The 19,663-nt window shown below is 40.5% G+C and overlaps 2 protein-coding genes across 27 annotated transcripts in view; one reads left to right on the top strand and one right to left on the bottom strand.

The window, feature by feature from the left end:
• LOC109901203 (regulating synaptic membrane exocytosis protein 2) overlaps nucleotides 1-5,600 on the top strand; it is a 209,355-nt gene extending 203,755 nt beyond the window's left edge. For 16 of the 25 annotated variants that reach the window (XM_031788072.1, XM_031788064.1, XM_031788053.1 and 13 more), the window contains 5 exons: nucleotides 1,747-1,885; nucleotides 2,162-2,274; nucleotides 2,445-2,546; nucleotides 2,798-2,937; nucleotides 3,055-5,600. In XM_031788072.1, the coding sequence (XP_031643932.1) occupies nucleotides 1,747-1,885; nucleotides 2,162-2,274; nucleotides 2,445-2,546; nucleotides 2,798-2,937; nucleotides 3,055-3,252 (692 nt within the window). In that variant the 3' untranslated portion in view covers nucleotides 3,253-5,600. Of the gene's footprint in view, nucleotides 1-1,743; nucleotides 1,886-2,161; nucleotides 2,275-2,444; nucleotides 2,547-2,797; nucleotides 2,938-3,054 lie in introns of all 25 variants that reach the window. The other 9 variants (XM_031788120.1, XM_031788118.1, XM_031788143.1 and 6 more) reach the window with 1 other exon arrangement.
• Nucleotides 5,601-15,416: 9,816 nt separating this feature from the next.
• dpys (dihydropyrimidinase) overlaps nucleotides 15,417-19,663 on the bottom strand; it is a 58,231-nt gene continuing 53,984 nt past the window's right edge. For both annotated transcript variants that reach the window (XR_004202714.1, XM_031788038.1), the window contains 2 exons: nucleotides 15,910-16,117; nucleotides 15,417-15,730 (listed from right to left, as the gene is read on the bottom strand). Coding sequence is in view for 1 of the 2 variants with exons in the window: in XM_031788038.1 (XP_031643898.1) it covers nucleotides 15,671-15,730; nucleotides 15,910-16,117 (268 nt within the window). In the remaining variant the exon portion in view is untranslated. The remainder of the gene's footprint in view (nucleotides 15,731-15,909; nucleotides 16,118-19,663) is intronic.

Below are 19,663 nucleotides of genomic sequence, written 5' to 3'. Positions count from 1 at the left end.
TCAGATACAACCATATGCATGCTAACCGCAGTACATACAGTGGTCAGGTTGACCTTAGCTTTGATTCAGCTGAATGAATGTTCATTGATTCATTCAGCTGATCATTCAGCACATCGCTCATTGATTGTGTTTAGGTGGTTGCTGCATGGTGGGAGCCTGACTGTCTGTCACACTGGCAGCTCTTTAGATGCCTTTAGACGTCACTGTCAGCGTATCTGAATCCAGTTTGCTTTGTCAGTGCTGAGGAGAGGATGAGGAGGCGGATGTCATTGAATAGCTGAGATGCCAGGGTTCTGGCCTCAGCAGTGAGGGCCTGCCTGAGTAATAAAGCCTTATCTTCCTCTGATTCTAAGAGTCTGTACTTCCTGTGGATGGGAGACAGGCGGGCAGGCAGGCAGACAGGAAGTGAGAACAGCTGGTGGCAGGGACAGTAACCAGAGTATAATTAAGGAGTTTTGAAATCACACACACACATTTTAAGTTACAGAGATGGAAATTGCATTAAGGACAATATGAATATCTGCCAGATTACTTGCAGTTTATTTGAACACAGAGTATGAGGAATTGTTGAGTGGTCTTCAAACTGTAAGAGGTCTTGGTTTTAAAGGGCTTTATTACCCCCTCTGTGTGATGCCCTCAGAAAGGTTGTTCCTGTGATAAAGCAGAACCACTCTTACGTATGTAAACACTGAGTGAGGAACATTCACTCTCTATGTTGACGTGCATTCCCTGACAGTGTGTCCAGTGGTCATGTCTGACACATAAATGAGCTCTCTTTAAATTCATCCCTCTTTACCCTGGTTATTCTCAGAGTTAATAACACTGCTAGAACTCAATGCTTCCTGCATTCCTTACTGAGAGACAAGACAGACCCATTAGTTCACCTTTTACCATTTGATACTTTTAATTAGTCCGGTGTACCCCGTATGCATTTTTGTATTTGAAGGAACGGCCATTTTGTTTCTTTAGTTCTCTGCTGAAAGCCCTGTCATGTGACTTGTGTAGAGCTCTGCAGTGGCTGACCTCTACCAGTACCTGCTCCTACAGTTACCTCCAGTATATCCCTCTCCTGCCATTCAGGCCCCACGCAGCTCCAGCCACGTCCTGGCCATGTGCCCTACGCAGGGCCTGCTGTCACATAGATTGGAGGAGATGTTCAGTGGGTCTAATGGGGGCGGTCAGCTGTCACCTTGTATCAGTTGTGGGAGGCCAGACACTGAACGGTCCTAGGTGGAACAGAGGGATGGAGGGGGGAGAGAGAGAGAGACTCTAAGCTAGAGCAAGAACCCTGCAGAGCAGGCAGCCGGTGCTCTTGCATAGCAGGAAGAGGGATGTACATGGTCTTCTTCTGTTTAGCCCATTCATACACGAACACACATACACACACACACACTCACACACGTACACAACTGTTTAAAAATATATTTCTGTAATATGACACTTTATGTTTAATAAATCTCTTTGCTAAATGATCACATGGAAGTTGCAGTGCTCTGAGAAGAGAGGGTATGGTAGAATTGCCATAGTGTGGAAGTGTGATCTTCCTGTTGAGGACTTCAATGAGACCTCTCGTAATAAGTGAAAATGCTATGTCTACAATAACCTACTGTATGTAATTCGAAAGCAAAGCACACACTTGAGAGCAATGTATTAACTATTTCTCCCCCCTGCTCTCTCTTTCCCCCTCTCTTCCTTTCCCTCGCTCTATCTCTTTCTCCCGCTCTGTCCCTCTGTTCTGTCCAGAAGCCGGTGGGAAGAAGCTTCGCAGCACCGTGCAGAGGAGCACAGAGACGGGCTTGGCCGTAGAGATGAGGAGCAGGATGACTCGGCAGGCCAGCAGGGAGTCCACCGACGGCAGCATGAACAGCTACAGCTCCGAGGGAAAGTAAGTGAAGTCTAATACATACCAATGTGATAATGTACATCCCTCCAATGTACATTATCACAGTGGTATGCGTAGGTTCATTGTTGACATAGCATTCTCCCTTATTACGTGAAGTCTCATTCAAGTCATCAATAGGTCAAATGTAGGTTTGGGGTGCTCATTTGAATTTCCTGTCTTTTTTTGGATCTTGCCAACTCTAAATAAGCAAGTTCAAGCTTTGAGGCCTTTTTCTTTAGTCTCCATAGTTACCTGTGTCATCTCTCCCTTCCGTTCCAGCCTGATCTTCCCTGGTGTGAGACTGTCCTCCGACGCCCAGTTCTCTGACTTCCTGGATGGACTAGGCCCAGCCCAGCTGGTTGGACGACAGACGCTAGCTACACCACCCATGGGTGGGTGGATCATATTCCTGGAACAATGTTGTGTCAAGAGATTCTGAATGAATTATATATTTGGTTTACATGTCAAGACGCCTTTAGCGACCCCATCCCATACGGAAAGGATATCTGTATTGTGTGAATGGAGTGTTCACATTGTGTTGGCTGTGGTGTGTGTTGTTCAGGTGACATCCAGATTGGAATCGTGGACAAGAAAGGAGCGCTGGAGGTGGAAGTGATCCGAGCCCGTGGCCTTGTGGGAAAACCAGGTTCCAAGGCACTGCCAGGTAATTTACTACGTGATGTATAATATATTAATATATGCTATTTAGCAGACACATATATCCAAAGCTACATACAGTACCGTGAGTACATACATTTTTTGTATCCTGTATTTGAGTAGAATAGAATAGAACCCACAGCCCCAAACTTCATGCTAATACCAACTGGTCACTACGGTAACCAGAGCTTGAACCAACTGATAATGCTGCCAATAGTATTGTAACTATTCTGTCTCTCTCTCTCTCTCTCTTCATAGCACCATATGTAAAAGTGTATCTTTTGGAAAACGGAGCCTGCATAGCCAAAAAGAAAACAAAAGTAGCAAGAAAAACCTTGGATCCCCTTTACCAGCAGCAACTGCCTTTCGAAGAGGCTCCTGGAGGGAAGGTTCTACAGGTAAACTATGTTCTACAAGGCCTTGATAAATACTTCACAGTTCACACATCATTTCTAAACAAATGCAGGCCTCTAACATATTATAATAACATGTCTAATAAACCCTCTTCTCTACAGATCATCGTATGGGGAGACTACGGACGCATGGACCATAAATCCTTTATGGGAGCAGTTCAGATACTTTTAGATGAGCTGGACCTGTCTAACATGGTGATTGGCTGGTTCAAGCTCTTTCCTCCTTCCTCATTGGTGGACCCTACCCTGGCCCCCTTGACAAGAAGAGCTTCCCAAACGTCATTGGATAGCCGGTCATAGCAGTGTGTGGACTGATAGCATTGTTGTAGCAGCAGCACCCAGTGTTGAGGTTAAACAAGCTGCGACAGACCGGTCACGCCCCCCGGTTACACTGCATGCTTGATGTTGTGTCTTCTGAGCCTGTTTCTAGGGGTGCAAATGTGATCCTGTGTTTTGAGAAAAATGTCGCACACATTGTGCGTAGCGAGCGTCGCTCCCTCGGCCGGGTCTGAGCACCAACTCGGATTAGAAGGCCGTAACGGACTCCTTAGCACCAGGAATTGTCTCTAAATCGAGCGATTCCAGGTTTTCATCCAATCTAAGCCATGGGGGTCGGAACTGGGAACCCGCTCGATGAGTTCTACAGAAGCCCTTTTCGAATGAAAAATACATGTTTTTGTTTATAATTATTTTGTTTGTTTGTTTTTTGTTTGTTTTATTGTCGATGTACTTGTATACCTGAAGGGGTGACTGTCCAGAAGCTTGGTCACGCCACGCCAACAGACCTAGCTAGATGTGTAAATGGAACTATGAGGATCATTGCAATTGGAGAGGTGGGATGTCCCAACTAAAGCTCAAACTCCGAATATGAGGCCCTAGTCAAAATAGTAGTAGATCACACCAGAGAGACAATACTAAAGTTACTAAAGGCAATACAGAAGTGGCTACTGTACTATCGACACTCCAGAATCTATTGATCAGAACCCACAACAAGACTAACTTTTATGACCTAACGTTATTATTTCTCTGTTGATATATTGTATGACATTTAAATGAAGATTTAAAAAAAAAAAAAAGATTTTTTTGCATGGACAAAAATTTAGCTGAAAAAAAAAGACCATTATTTTCTTGAGGCTGCGACTTGCAAAAAAAGATGAAGAAAAACAAATAAAACACATCAGCCATTTTCAACAATTTATATTATTTTTAAATATAAATTTCACTAGTGCATGGTTTTCAGAGGGGAGTGAATGCAACAGCGTGATAAAAAAAGACACATTGTTTATCATTCTTTAGACCATCCATAACATAAGTCTGTGTTTGGCAGACATACAGTAAGAGAAACTCAAAGAAAAACTTTTGGAGTTATTTAACAAAAAAAACTGTTTATGTGACAAAGTGATGATGAAAATAAATGTAAATTATTTATTTCATTGTAAAGGTTTTACAAGCCTTATAAAGATAAACATTATGTGCAAATTGTACACGTCTCTTTCTCTCCCTTGTCCCAGGGCATCCCCCTGATATTGTCCAGAGTTTCAGGACTGTTGGTTCTTTTACAGCTCTGTATCGTTTCAATATGTCTTTTTTTGGTGATTTGTTTAACAAGCATGTTGAAAAGGATTTTCTGCAACATGGCTTGGGCACACCTTAAAGTAACTCAGCATGTTTTGATAAAGAGGATGTTTGGGAGTTTTGCAGTTTCTTGTACAGTGCATGTCAACTTCGTTACCCCCCCCCCCCCCCCCCCTCGCCTTCAATTGAATTCTACAGAAAATTCATTAGTTACTTTCATGGCCAAACTATTAAAACATTATAACAAAACATTCCACCAACCCCTAGATCATATTTTATTTCCACTTTTTCAAAAAGAATGACATGGAAAAATATTTTATATTCATTGGAGGTTGACAAAAAAAGTTATGGTTGCGAGTGTATTTTACTTTAGTATTGTTAACTAACATGCAAAAATAATCTGTATTGGTACAGCAAGAAGGATATTTATATCCAAGCAAGAAGTGGCAAACATACAACTTATGTACTGCATATTGCTGTGTAGTTCAGGCACTGTTTGTGAGGATGAGCAAAACACAAGGTCAAACAACATGGGATATTGCCACACAATATGAATTTAGTTTTTTTTGTTTTTGTGAAAATATAATTAATTTCATATATTTTTATTAGTTTATTTATAAGCCAAGACCAGTTTATTTTTTATTTTTAGTAATTGTAAATGCTTCTTGTGTATGGGAGGTATATGAATCTTACAGTTATGTCTGAATGAAAATAAACTGAGACGTTATTCCTTTTCTATGTTAAACCAATACATTCTAATGCCCATCCAATATCTTGTCGCTATAACAAGATATATACTTTCGTTTTTGATTTACATTGTACATATTAGAAATTTGAATAAAACAAGCAAACACAAATAGATGACAATATTTTGGAATAGGAATAATGTCTCACATGATGACAAAGACATGTTATTTACCCTTTTGAATGCCTTTTCTTTCTTTTGTTTTGGTGCAATGTGTTTATGCCAAGGCTATGTCTTGGTGAAGTATGGTTGAGTACAGAGATTTATCTAAGTTATTTTTCAAATAAAAAATGGATATTACACTGACACTGAGTACCAGCGAACAATATCAACATACAAGAGCATTCTTATCTATCTGGGCATGACTATTTCCTGTTCCAAAACATCCACAAATTACTATATTTATTCCTCCAGGTAGGTTGTTCCACAGCATCCACAAATTACTATATTTATTCCTCCAGGTAGGTTGTTCCACAACATCCACAAATTACTATATTTATTCCTCCAGGTAGGTTGTTCCACAACATCCACAAATTACTATATTTATTCCTCCAGGTAGGTTGTTCCACAACATCCACAAATTACTATATTTATTCCTCCAGGTAGGTTGTTCCACAACATCCACAAATTACTATATATATTCCTCCAGGTAGGTTGTTCCACAACATCCACAAATTACTATATTTATTCATCCAGGTAGGTTGTTCCAAAACATCCACAAATTACTATATTTATTCCTCCAGGTAGGTTGTTCCACGACATCCACACATTACCTTCTTTATTCCTCCAGGTAGGTTGTTCCACGACATCCCAAAATTACTATATTTATTCATCCAGGTAGGTTGTTCCACGACATCCACAAATTACTATATTTATTCCTCCAGGTAGGTTGTTCCACGACATCCACAAATTACTATATTTATTCCTCCAGTTAGGTTGTTCCACGACATCCACACATTACTATATTTATTCCTCCAAGTAGGTTGTTCCACAACATCCAAAAATTACTATATTTATTCCTCCAGGTAGGTTGTTCCACGACATCCACACATTACCTTCTTTATTCCTCCAGGTAGGTTGTTCCACGACATCCCAAAATTACTATATTTATTCATCCAGGTAGGTTGTTCCACGACATCCACAAATTACTATATTTATTCCTCCAGGTAGGTTGTTCCACGACATCCACAAATTACTATATTTATTCCTCCAGTTAGGTTGTTCCACGACATCCACACATTACTATATTTATTCCTCCAAGTAGGTTGTTCCACAACATCCACAAATTACTATCTTTATTCCTCCAGGTAGGTTGTTCCACAAATCACTATCTTTATTTCTCCAGGTAGGTTGTTCCCCAACATCCACAAATTACTATCTTTATTCCTCCAGGTAGGTTGTTCCACAACATCCACAAATTACTATCTTTATTCCTCCAGGTAGGTTGTTCCCCAACATCCACAAATTACTATGTTTATTTCTCCAGGTAGGTTGTTCCACAAATTACTATCTTTATTTCTCCAGGTAGTTTGGGAGTAAAAAGGAGGTCACAACCTTTGTGGCCCACTAATGGTTCCTACCTATACTACAGTCTACACTACATATAATTTGTTTTGTCTTTCAGAACTGTATACAGCATGTGCACAAATCAAGACTTAGGTCAAGCTGGGGGAAGTTAAGAGACAAGAAGTAGCAGTCAGTTCTACTTCCCCTCATATGAGTGCAAAGTTGTGCTTCCACTAAATTCTTTGGCAACACTACAGATGAAAGAACAACCTATACTTTCGGGGGGGGGGGGGGCAGGAATACATTTTACTACAGAACTAAAAATAATTTTCCTCTTTTACTGTTTTTAACACACATTATTCAACTGTGTAGAGTGGTGTCGTGTCTTTACTATCATTAAATTGAAGACTTAGTCTTTATCAAAGATTCCTGTAATTAGTATTACGCGATTAAACTGAATAATCATGTAACTGTAATTAACTAGGAAGTCGGGGCACCAAGGAAAGTATTCAGATTACAAAGTTATAATTTCCCAATATAACCTTTCAGATATTTTCATATCTGATCAATAGTCTTCTGATTAAGGATTTATTTATTTTTACCTCACGTTAGTCTCATTCCAAACGTCGTAAATTGTTGGTTATCTGCACGAACACAGTCTTCACTATGAGTCATCCATACATCAATTGTCTTAAATCATTTATTTATTTCTAACTAAGTAATTCACAGAAATGCATAAACAAACAACACGGTAAATGTGGTTACATGAAATGATAGGAAAATGTGCCCTAGTGGGCTGAACCGGCATGGCGGCTTGTTAGACAAAAGGGGAAATGGGGGGTCGACCAAGAAGTCACTACAGAGTGATAATTATAACAATTAAAATGCTAATCCTTTGCACATGAACGCTTACTCATTCGGGAACAATTGCAATCAATATATATATTTACGCTCAGTGTGTCGTCTTGATCGCTGGTGAAAAGTTTGTGTCTTTCGTAGAATTGTCCGTCTCTCTCCCTCTCTCTCTGTCTGTATTGGTTAGAGGGGATAGTTCAAAGTGACATTCGTTATAGAATATATGTTTCGGCGGTTGTCGTTCTTCGCGTTCAATGATACCGAATTCCTAACTGCAGACTAGTAATTAATATCAAAGACTTGTTCTCATTCTGTCGGTATCGGTAGTCTAAGAGTTTAACCACGTGGTATGGTTAAAAGATTCAGCAATGGTCTGCAACCTTTGTCCCCCTCCTAATGGAGAAAAACATGGTCTGCTGATAATTCTCAAAGTTGTTTTTTTTTCAGAATGGCAGGAAAGAGCTGTCCCAGGATGTCTGACCCTAACTGGGCTCAGGGGCGGTCCTCTGATTTATTTCAAATCCAATTCCCTTTTTGAGTTTTCCTTCATTAAACAGTCATAAATCATATTGTAAAATTGTGTAAACAGTATCATACTCACTCATTCATCTTATACAACAATTAGATGTAAACCTCATATCTGGGGCTATTATATTAACAGCGTTATGGTAATGTGGCCACACCATCTCCCATGAGCTTCCCAAGTTGTGACAAAAGGACCAGTTCGTAGCTGGATTCTTCACCGATCTTTTACACTTTCTCCGGAACATGAAATTTGTTCGTACCTCAAGTTCTGTGAGGTGGAAGGATTTCTCTACTCTCTAGAGGAAAAACTACTCTCTATAACTGTGTGTCCATGAGGTCTTCTCAGGAATTTACGACCTCTGACCACAGCAGCCTAGTTGAAGGAGGAAAGGGGGGAGGCAGGGAGAGGGGGATGGGGTTGTTATACTCAAAGAGGCCAACGTCATGACAGTGGTATGTTGGAATGAGCAACAATGCTTTATGCCTGAAGGTTGTACGACTTGAATAGGAAGAAAGTAAGTAATTAAGTACGTTAGTTAGTTATATAACCACCTATCACAAAATACTGTACTTCAACAATGACAGTACTGCATTTTGAGTTTATTCTTCACGTGTTTGTTGAGATGAACTACTGTGGTGTGGTTAGACAGTTAAGTGAGCGATGCCTCCATTGCAATGATAACTGGTAGGTGACTAAGTTCGGACATTTTAAATGGGAAATGAGTAAGTGTTGAGGTTCAAATTGGTACGAAGGCTTTCTGCTTACTATACAGACATACCACACAGGACCAGCAGGTAAGAGAGACACTGTGTTGTGGTAATGCTGAATTTGTGAGGCTCTAGTAATGCTTTCCAAAGTATGGTGGATGGTTATGAAAAACTATGTTTAAGGTGTAAGGTTGGACACACCAGTGTCTACCCAATATAGTCAACAGTTACTGTAGCTTTTAAAACAACGTTTGGTTCCCTCTAATTATATGTCATGCTAAACTTCACCCCAAATGTTTATGAAAATGATCAATCAAATGAAATCATATGTATTTATCCTCTTGGATTTCAGGCATATCTCAGTCCTCTTGATATTAATAGATTGTTTGATTATTCTTTCTGAATGCCTGGTTGGTTGTTTTAATATTTTTCTTCAGTGTGCTTGGGTAGCACTTTCTTTTACGTAGATACATTACCAGATATTTACAAAGAAATGAAATGGTTGAATGGAAATGACACAGTTTTAACCTAATGAATTACAGTGGCAAGAAAAAGTATGTGAACCCTTTGGAAATACTTGGATTTCTGCAAAAATTGGTTATAAAATTTGAGGTCACAACAGTAGACAAACAGTCTGCTATGCCTTTTTTTCTCCACACGTCAAGGCTTTTAGAGATACTTTTGTAACCCTTTCCAGCTTTATGCAAGTCAATCATTCTTAATCTTAGGTCTTCTGATATCTCTTTTGTTCGAGGCATGGTTCACATCAGGCAATGATTCTTGTGAATAGCAAACTCAAATTTTGTGAGTGTTTTTTATAGGGCAAGGCAGCTCTAACCAACATCCCCAAACTCGTCTCATTGATTGGACTCCAGGTTAGCTGACTCCTGACTCCAATAAGCTTTTGGAGAAGTCATTAGACTAGGGGTTCACATACTTTTTCCAACCTACACCACACATATAAACAAGAAAAATACAATCATTTGTATGTTATTAGTTTAAGCACACTATGTTTGTCTATTGTTGTGACTTTGTTTATTTATTGTTGCGAAGATCAGATTAAATGTGATGACCAATTTGTGCAGAAATCCAAGTAATTCCAAAGGGTTCACATCCTTTTTCTAGCCACTGTACTCATTTCTTTTGGATTCATTCAAACAACTTTTTTGCCACTTAATTAATCTGAGACAATTTCAGTCAATGACTTTTCGAGGATTCACAGTATTATCAGACACATATTTGTCATGGACTTTTCGAGGATTCACAGTATTATCAGACACATATTTGTCATGGACTTTTCAAGGATTCACAGTATTATCAGACACATATTTGTCTTGGACTTTTTGAGGATTCACAGTATTATCAGACACATATTTGTCTTTCTACCTTTTTCAGGTATTGTGATCAATGATGAAAACAACTTGCCCTCAATTGAAAGAAACCCTGTATCACTCCTGGTCCGCTGCTGCAGACCTGTACTCAACAAACACCAGGCAGGGCTGGAGAAACCCTCTTGATCATCTGTCTCACCTTCTGTCTCATCCTGAGCTCCATCCACCTCCTCTACCTGCTCTATGTCCTGCAGTACGGCCTGATGGTGGTTGCTGGAATAGCAGGCTCCTGCTGGGTGGTAGTGGGGGCCTCTCTGTTCCTCTCTAAGAGGGTGCGGTGCCTTGGGGTTCTGTTTGTGCTGTCTTGTGGCATGTGGCAGGGCCGGAACGTTCTCATCACCGCCGGGACCCGTTTGGTGGTTCTCAAGAAAGCTCCGAACACGCTGCAGGACATCACAGGGCTCAGTAGGAGTATGGTGTGCAACCTGCAGGCCAAGAGGGTGTCCATTGACACCACGCCGCTCTGTAACTACGTCAGGATGTTGAGATGGGTCGGCGGCGATCTCAGAGCATTCACAGACTTCGGGGTGGCGGAGTTGGTTTCCGATCTGGAGGTCACGTCCAGAGGAGACTCTGAGAAGTTGATGGAGAGGCTGGTTGGAGCTGAGAGGACTCTGAATGGAACTGCAAAGAGCATCTTGGCCACGTTGGACATGCTGTCCTCTGTAGGTCAGAGACTTGTCTCTGCCTTCAGTTTCCTCCTGCTGATGGGCTTCACAGTGCTGCACTTGAGGAGATACCGCCACAAAAAGAAATGTGAAAATGTGTACATTACCAGGATGTTCATTCATTTTGATGAGAAGCAGAAGGCAGAAGGAAGTGCTCCCCCTCACATTGAAGGAGGCCAGACTACATTACCATCCCTTCCCCTCGACTCAGTGCCACAGAAGGGAAAGCCATGCTGAAATTCAGTTTCCCAGTGTTCACCCATTGTCTAGCCTGGGTCATGTTCATAGGTGTTGATGTACTCATGTTCTGGTTAGTTGAGGTCATCAGAACGCGGCTTCATGGGCTAGAACCATTTCACGTTCCTTTGATTATGAACATAAATGTAAGTAGCTATGTTAGTAAAACACACAACAAGATACAGTCTTAGTCAACGAGTTATTGCATTAATTCATTCAATACAATCTAGCCACTAGGCTATAACCCTGTTGCTCTACTGAACCATTGTTGTTTCAGGAAGACATGACTGTTATTGGTGTCCCCATTTCAGAGGAGATCAACAGGAGGGATTTCTCCTACCAGGTGTCCATCTTTGAGAGGAGTTACCTTCCTAAACCCAGACTACTACTCTATGACTCCATCCTGCCTCTGGTTGTGTTACTAGCTGCCCTTCTCAGCATGGCCCTGATGTCTGCCAAGCTCACACAGATCAGGCTCATGGTGTGTGAGCAGTTCTTCTCCACTAATGTTGAGAACAGTGTGGAGTTTCTGCATGCTAAGATCGTTACGAAGAGATCAAGAATGGAAGGGAACATGAAAGCTGAGGAAAGCAGTCTGAGATCCCTCATTCAGAAGGTCTGTATAATCCAGAGATCATTGATAAACACTGATGGAGATCTTAAATTGGTATAATACCGTATATTACATAGATGTTCTTATGTGGCCTACAGTACTGCACATTGTCATAATTTGTCCCAGGGAAAAAGTGCAGATCAATTTCTCAGTACAACAATAGATACAGTATATGTAAATTACTAATGTACTGTTTGATTAATCCATACTTTCTTCATCAGCCAGATTTCTGGTGTCCAATACTCTACAGACCACAGGAGGATGACCCCACTCAGTAAGCAAGCTAGACTTTCTGCTGCCACAGGAAGAAGTGAGACACCCTTTTTTTGTTGAAAATTTGAATTGTGAAATGTGAATGTTGAACACGTTACATAATATAACAACTCTAATCTAGACTAATGACATGTTGTCATTGTAAATACATACAGTATTTTGGTTTGTTAATTCACGTACCTGTATAAATAAAGGTAAAAAACAAACATATTTTTATGTTAAATGAAGGTTACCAAGGTTTTCAAGCAACTTTTTGAAGCAATCTAATGTGAGCAAACCAGACCTTCCCTAAATGTGCACGCCACTATTCAGTTCCCATCATGCACTTGGTGTTTAGTCACACCCCATTAGCATTATATCCAGACAATGCGCATCTACCACAGTGATTGTAGTGGTTCCTGACAGTGACACATCCCCCTTCACAGAATGCTGACAGTCAGTCAGGAGACGTACCCCTCTAAGCTTCCGTAACGTTGAAATATGACATTTACCAGATTATTTTGTCTCAAGGTATTTACAGTGGGGTTCAAAATTATGACTGCATAAAATAAATCATTAAAATTCTGAGCTACATTCTATACTCCAAAAAAATGGGAAATTATATTATTTATACTAATACAATTGCTGAGAGAACAATTTTGTTTAACAAGTAATATTATTTTTTTCTCAAAGAGTTAGGGGTAAATAATATTGACACCCCTGTTAACAATACCTTTCAATATCTCACCCTGCAAGAATTGTCACGCCCTGACCTTAGAGAGCCTTTTTATGTCTCCATTTGTTTTGGTCAGGGTGTGATTTGGGTGGGCATTCTATGTTCTTTATTTCTATGTTTTGTGTTTCTATGTTTTGGCCAGGTATGGTTCTCAATCAGGGACAGCTGTCTATCGTTGTCTCTGATTGGGAATTATACTTAGGCAGCCTGTTTTGCCACCTTAGGTTGTGTGATGTTGGTTTTTGTTAGCTCTGTGTCGCCTTCAGAACGTGACGGTCGTTGTTGTTTTGGTTGGTGTTCGGATGAATTAAAGAATCATGAACACGTACCACGCTGCACCTTGGTCCACTTCTTCCGACGAGCGTTACAAGAATAATGGCACTGAGCCTTTTTCCAAATTGTTTTATGAGTTGGAGAACACATCGAGAGGGATCTTAAACCATTTCTCAATACTGAATACTTCCAGATACTTAATATCCTAAGTCTGCTCCTATGGACTGCACTAATAATTTCAAATCACATGTTTTCAATGGGTTTCAAGTCCGGAAACTGAGATGGCAATTGCAAAATGTAGATTTTTGTGGCAAATTCTTCTTTCGACGCGAAACCCACAACTGGCGTGCCCGGCCAAAGAGCTCTATTTTTTTTGTCATCTGACCAAAGCACTGTTTCCAATCCAATTGCCAATGCCATTTTGCAAACTCCATGCATTTACATTTGTTGGATGACATGAAAATAGAGCTCATAAATGAGAATGCATAAGCAGAAAAGCACCCCATACCCACTGTAAAATATGGTGATGGATCTTTGATGTTATGGAGCTATTTTGCCTCAACTGGTCCTGGGGCCCTTGTCAATGCCATCATGATCCTTACCCAGTACAAGGATATTTTAGCCTATAACCTTGTTGCCTCTGACAGGAGGCTGAAACTTGACCTCAAGTGGATCGTCTAGCAAGACAATAACCCAAAGCACTCGTCAAAATCCACAAAGAAATAGGTAATTGTCTACAAAAATCTACAGTTTGCAATGGCAATCTATGACATGAACCCCATTTGAAAACATGGTTTGAATTGAAGAGGGCAGTCCATAAGCGCAGTGTAACGGTCGCCGTCGGTGGAAGAAGGTGAGGAACAAAGAGCAGCGTGGTAAGTGTTCATGTTTTTTAATAAAGTAATGAACACTGAACAAAACAATAAACGTGAAGTAATCAAACCGAAACAGTCCCGTGTGGCACCAACACTAACACGGAAAATAAACACCCACAACTCAAAAGTGAAACCAGGCTCCCTAAGTATGATACTCAATCAGGGACAACGATTGACAGCTGCCTCTGATTGAGAACTGTCACGCCCTGGTCTTAGTATTTTGTGTTTTCTTTATTATTTTGGTCAGGCCAGGTTGTGACATGGGTTTATTATGTGGTGTGTTTTGTCTTGGGGTTTTAGTAGGTATTGGGATTGTGGCTTAGTAGGGTTATCTAGTAAAGTCTATGGTTCCCTGAAGTGGTTCTCAATCAGAGGCAGGTGTTTATCGTTGTCTCTGATTGGGAACCATATTTAGGCAGCCATATTCTTTGAGTGTGTCGTGGGTGATTGTTCCTGTCTCTGTGTTAGTTTGCACCAGCTAGGCTGTTAGGTTTTCTCGTTACGTTTATTGTTTTTGTATTGTTCGTTTTTTTTCATCGTCATTAAACATGTATCAAGAATACCACGCTGCATTTTGGTCCGACACTCCTTCACCGCAAGAAAACCGGAACAAGAACCATATCAGGCCGAACACAGCAATCCCAAATCAATAGAAAAAAGAACATAGACAACCCACCCAACTCACGCCCTGACCATACTAAAACAAAGACATAATAAAATAACTAAGGTCAGAACGTGACACGCAGACTAAGGATATTTACCCATACCTTTTCTCTTCAACAAGTGTATTAGTATAAAATAATATAATTTAAAAAAAAATGGGGAGCACAGTATGTGAATTATTTCATTATTTTTGCTCATCTTTATCAAGGGCTTCAATAATGTCCCCACTGTATATGAAGATAAAGGATAATGTGAAAAATGTTGCCTAATACCACAATTGTATGTGTTATTAATGTCATTGCTCAATTGTGCCAGGCAGGTCAACTCAGTAAAGTGCAGTGTAAGTGTTTGAAAGAAAATGTATACTATTTTAACCCAGGTCTGTTACTGAGAGAAGGCACAGTGAAAGAGAAGGCAGAGTGAAGGAGAAGGCACAGAGATGAGTGGGACGACTGTGACTCACACACTGCTGCCACTGACCCGTAGCATTCCCTCTGATAAACTCACATTATGTCTGCAGAGCCCCAGCGGCTCAGTACCACGCCAGCATGCCAGAATGCCCAGTAGGAGACAATCCCAATGTGTAATGTGATGCTGTGTGACAACAGCACCTGGCCTTTTTTACAAAGGCCATGCACGTTGCAGCACTGCTCGCTGAACTACCGACAATTTCCCCAGAGTTTGTGAAGCTCATGTTCATGGTAAACGCTGTGGATGTCAGCTCATGTGGAAATTAGCTTTCAATGTGAAACACTGTGCGCTTCATAGTTTAACACGGAATTAAGGGTAGACTCTCATCCAATGTCCAATATGCCAGATACAAACACACAGTAACAAAGACATATTGTTGGAAGTTAAGTGTTTAAATCATCATCACCATCATCATCAAATATAACTATGCAAGTGTTTATTTCACATAGTAATAACATAATACATGTTAGGCAATTGTATAAATTGTACAAAATAGTTTGGCAACATAATATTCATCAGCATCAAAACATTGCTGGCATCTGCATTCAAACAAACATACATTTTATCTTGGTCCAGCATGTAGATCCTGAGCTAAACAGTCTCTTTCATGATGAGATCCATTCCTTTATATGGCGATGATTTCACCATCATAAGGCTTCCTGATTACAGGACTAGGCTGTCCCACCTGGAAAACAAACAAACAGCTTTTTAAAAACCACAGTTAATAACACAGGTATAACTACAACACTTGTGTTATTGGACCTTATAAATACATGAATAGCACATTATAGATGTAGTCACGGAACATTATGAAACCTTATAATAAAACGATATGTCACAAAACGCCATAATATTGAGACAGACCTGTTCCCTCTGGTTGACTCGTTTGTAGATGAACTCTGCGTAGGGCTGTCTGGGGACAAAGCGGCCCTGTCCTGGCTGTGTCTTCAGCTGACCTCTCTCATAGACCACCTTCCCTCTGGAGATGGTCACCACGGGAACACCGTGGCATTCCATGCCCTCAAAGATGTTGTAATCCACAGCCTGGTGGTGCGTAGCTGCAGAGATCTTCCTACACACACACACACAAACACGCAGATGCAAACCTACTTGGTCAGACACTGTGTTGAATGAGGACATTACAAGTTATAATATGTATATACAGTTGAAGTCGTACGTTTACATACACCAAACACATTTAAATGCAGTTTTTCACAATTCCTGACATTTAATCCTAATAATTCCCTGTTTTAGGTCAGTTAGGATCACCACTTTATTTTAAGAATGTGAAATATCAGAATAATAGTAGAGAGAATTATTTATTTCAGCTTTGATTTCTTTCATCACATTCCCAGTGGGTCAGAAGTTACATACACCCAATTAGTATTTGGTAGCATTGCCTTTAAATAGTTTAACTTGGGTCAAACCATTTTCACAGTTGGGATGGTGTTCTTTGGCTTGCAAGCCTCCCCTTATTCCTTGCTGAGCAGCCTTTCAGGTTATGTCGATATAGGACTTGTTTTACTGTGGATATAGATACTTTTGTGCCTGTTTCCTGCAGCATCTTCACAAGGTCCTTTGCTTTTGTTCTGGGATTTGATTTGCACTTTTCGCACCAAAGTACATTAATCTCTAGGAGACAGAACGCATCTCCTTCCTGAGTGTTATGATGGCTGCGTGGTCCCATGGTGTTTATACTTGCGTACTATTGTTTGTACAGATGAACATGGTACCATGGAAATTGCACCCAAGGATGAACCGGACTTGTAGAGGTCTACCATTTGTTTTCTGAGGTCTTGGCTGATTTCTTTTGATTTTCCCATGATGTCAAGCAAAGAGGCACTGGGTTTGAAGGTAGGCCTTGAAATACATCCACAGGTACACCTCCAATTGACTCAAATGATGTCAATTAGCCTATCAGAAGCTTCTAAAGCCATGACATAATTTTCTGGAATTTTCCAAGCTCTTTAAAGGCACAGTCAATTTAGTGTATGTAAACTTCTGACCCACTGGAATTGTGATATACAGTGAGTTATAAGTGAAATAATCTGTCTGTAAACAATTGCTGGAAAAATGACTTGTGTCATGCACAAAGTAGATGTCCTATCCGACTTGCCAAATCTATAGTTTGCTAACAAGAGATTTGTGGAGTGGTTGAAAAACAAGTTTTAATGACTCCAACCTAAGTGTATGTAAACTTCCGACTTAAATATATATATATATAGGCCTTCCTATAGCTTTTGCCTGACCCGGTGAAAGCTATGATCTGTTATTGATGTCACTTATTAAATCCACTTCAATTAGTGTAGATGAAGGGGAGGAGACAGATTAAAGAAGGATTTTTATGCCTTGAGACAATTGAGACATGGATTGTGTATGTGTGTCATTCAGAGGGTGAATGAGCAAGACAAAGTATTTAACTTCCTTTGAACGGGGTATGGTAGGTGCCAGGCGCACCGGTTTGAATGTGTCAAGAACTGCAAAGCTGCTGGGTTGTCACACTCAACAGTTTCCTGTGTTTATCAAGAATGGTCCACCACCCAAAGGACATCCAACCAACTTGACACAACTGTGGAAGCATTGGAGTCAACATGGGGCAGCATCCTTGTGGAATGCTTTCAACACCTTGTAGAGTACATGCCCGGAGAATTGAGGCTGTTATGAGGGCAATAGGGGGGTGCATCTCAATATTAGAAAAGTGTTCCTAAGGTTTTGTACACTCAGTGTACTGTATATTTATTTTCCGGACTATTTATATGTACAGTGGGGTCCAAAATGATTGACACGCTTGATAAAGATGAGCAATAATGACTGTACAAAATAAATAATTAAAATACTGAGCTATGTTGTATGCTTAAAATAATATTTAGGGGTGTCAATAATTTTGACCCCTACCATTTTACTAGTTAAACAAAACCTCTTTCTCTGAGCAATTTTATAAGTATAAATCAATGTACTTGTCCTCTTGCTCTTAAAAAGGGGGAAGGAGAAGGACACTAAAAGACTAAATAATGAAGACGAATAGAGAGAGTTATTTTCTCCATCCCTCCGGTACCCTAATGACACAAACCCAAAGGATATGTCCGTATTGGCACCCTATTTCACATAGGGCCCTGGTCAAAAGTAGTGCACTATGTAGGGAATATGATGCTATTTGGGATGCAGACCTACTGCATCTTCGTTGCATTCCATAACTGAGTCTTGCCTCCGGACTCTGGTGTTTTTAAGCCGTATTTAGGCCAAATAATTATGCAGTTTCACAGATGAATTCATAGTTACAAAAATGTAACACGAAGAGCTACAAAGCCTCAATCCCACTATAGGACTAGAACACAGTGGTAGCACACATACTGTACAACAAACAATGCTACTATACTGTACAGCAATATGTAATTGTATACTATAGGATTACTATACAACCGCTAGTCTCTCATCACAGCCCTAACATTAAAATGTTAAAAGACATACTCCAGTAGCTGATTTTAGTTCTGGGTGCTGAGACTTGACAACCTCACAAGCCTGGGACACTACAATTGATCTGAAATAGAATTGGACATGATATCGTCATCAAGGCTAAGAGGGGAGGTAGAGACTAGATATCTTCCTTATTCCAGAGCTGCATGCATTAGTAATATTCACACGGTCTGTCTGAGCTGAGCTGAGCTGAGCAACACTTACAAGAGCCTCATCTCACATTATCATGAAATTAATTTACAGGAAAATGGCACTGGGGTTCATCCCCCTTCCTATCCCTTCTTCAGCTCACATCAACACTTTGTGATTTGCCTTGAGGGACCTAGCCCAGATTCCATAGGAAAGAGAGCAGTCCTGTTACTGCTGGGTTATGTAAGCCTGTTGCTAGCTCCTTGCCTTGCATGCACACATACGCTTGCCTAGTTTACTGCTTAGTAGAGATATGTACGGTACAGATGTGTGTGTGTGTGCGCGCGCGCGTGCGTGTGTGTGTGTGTTTGGGGGGAGGGGGTAAACACGTGCACAACAGGGACATATTGTATCTCTGTCTGTTGAGATTGGGGAGTGTAGTTCCACATCTGCGGCCTCATATAGATTACAAATGTTAGTTTTTTTCTTACTCTAGGAATGACACTTATGCAACCCTTCCCTTTGGCCTAAACAACACCATATATTTGACTTAAAATAACTATTTAAATCTAAACATTCAGATATTTTGTATTGTTTTGAAGACAATGAAAAAATGTGTCAACCTCAACATAAAAAAATGACTACGTCCCATCCGGATATGACTATCAAACATCAGTGCTTACATAAGCATGTTGAATTGCTTACTGGGATTATTCATAACCCCACTATTTAATTTCCCAAAACATTAAACATATGCCCAAACGGATTCAGTGCAAAAAGAGACCAAATGGTGCAAATCTTCCTTTTTAAATGATCTTAATTTGAACGATGGGTAGACCAAGCGTGATTTGGGTTCATCCTGTTTGGCCCTGTCCGGGGGTGTCCTCGGATGGGGCCACAGTGTCTCCTGACCCCTCCTGTCTCAGCCTCCAGTATTTATGCTGCAGTAGTTTATGTGTCGGGGGGCTGGGGTCAGTTTGTTATATCTGGAGTACTTCTCCTGTCCTATTCGGTG

This window comes from Oncorhynchus kisutch, linkage group LG2 (genome assembly GCF_002021735.2).
Source record: "Oncorhynchus kisutch isolate 150728-3 linkage group LG2, Okis_V2, whole genome shotgun sequence".
Lineage (NCBI taxonomy): Eukaryota > Metazoa > Chordata > Actinopteri > Salmoniformes > Salmonidae > Oncorhynchus > Oncorhynchus kisutch.
This window is presented reverse-complemented; position numbering and strand designations above follow the sequence as displayed.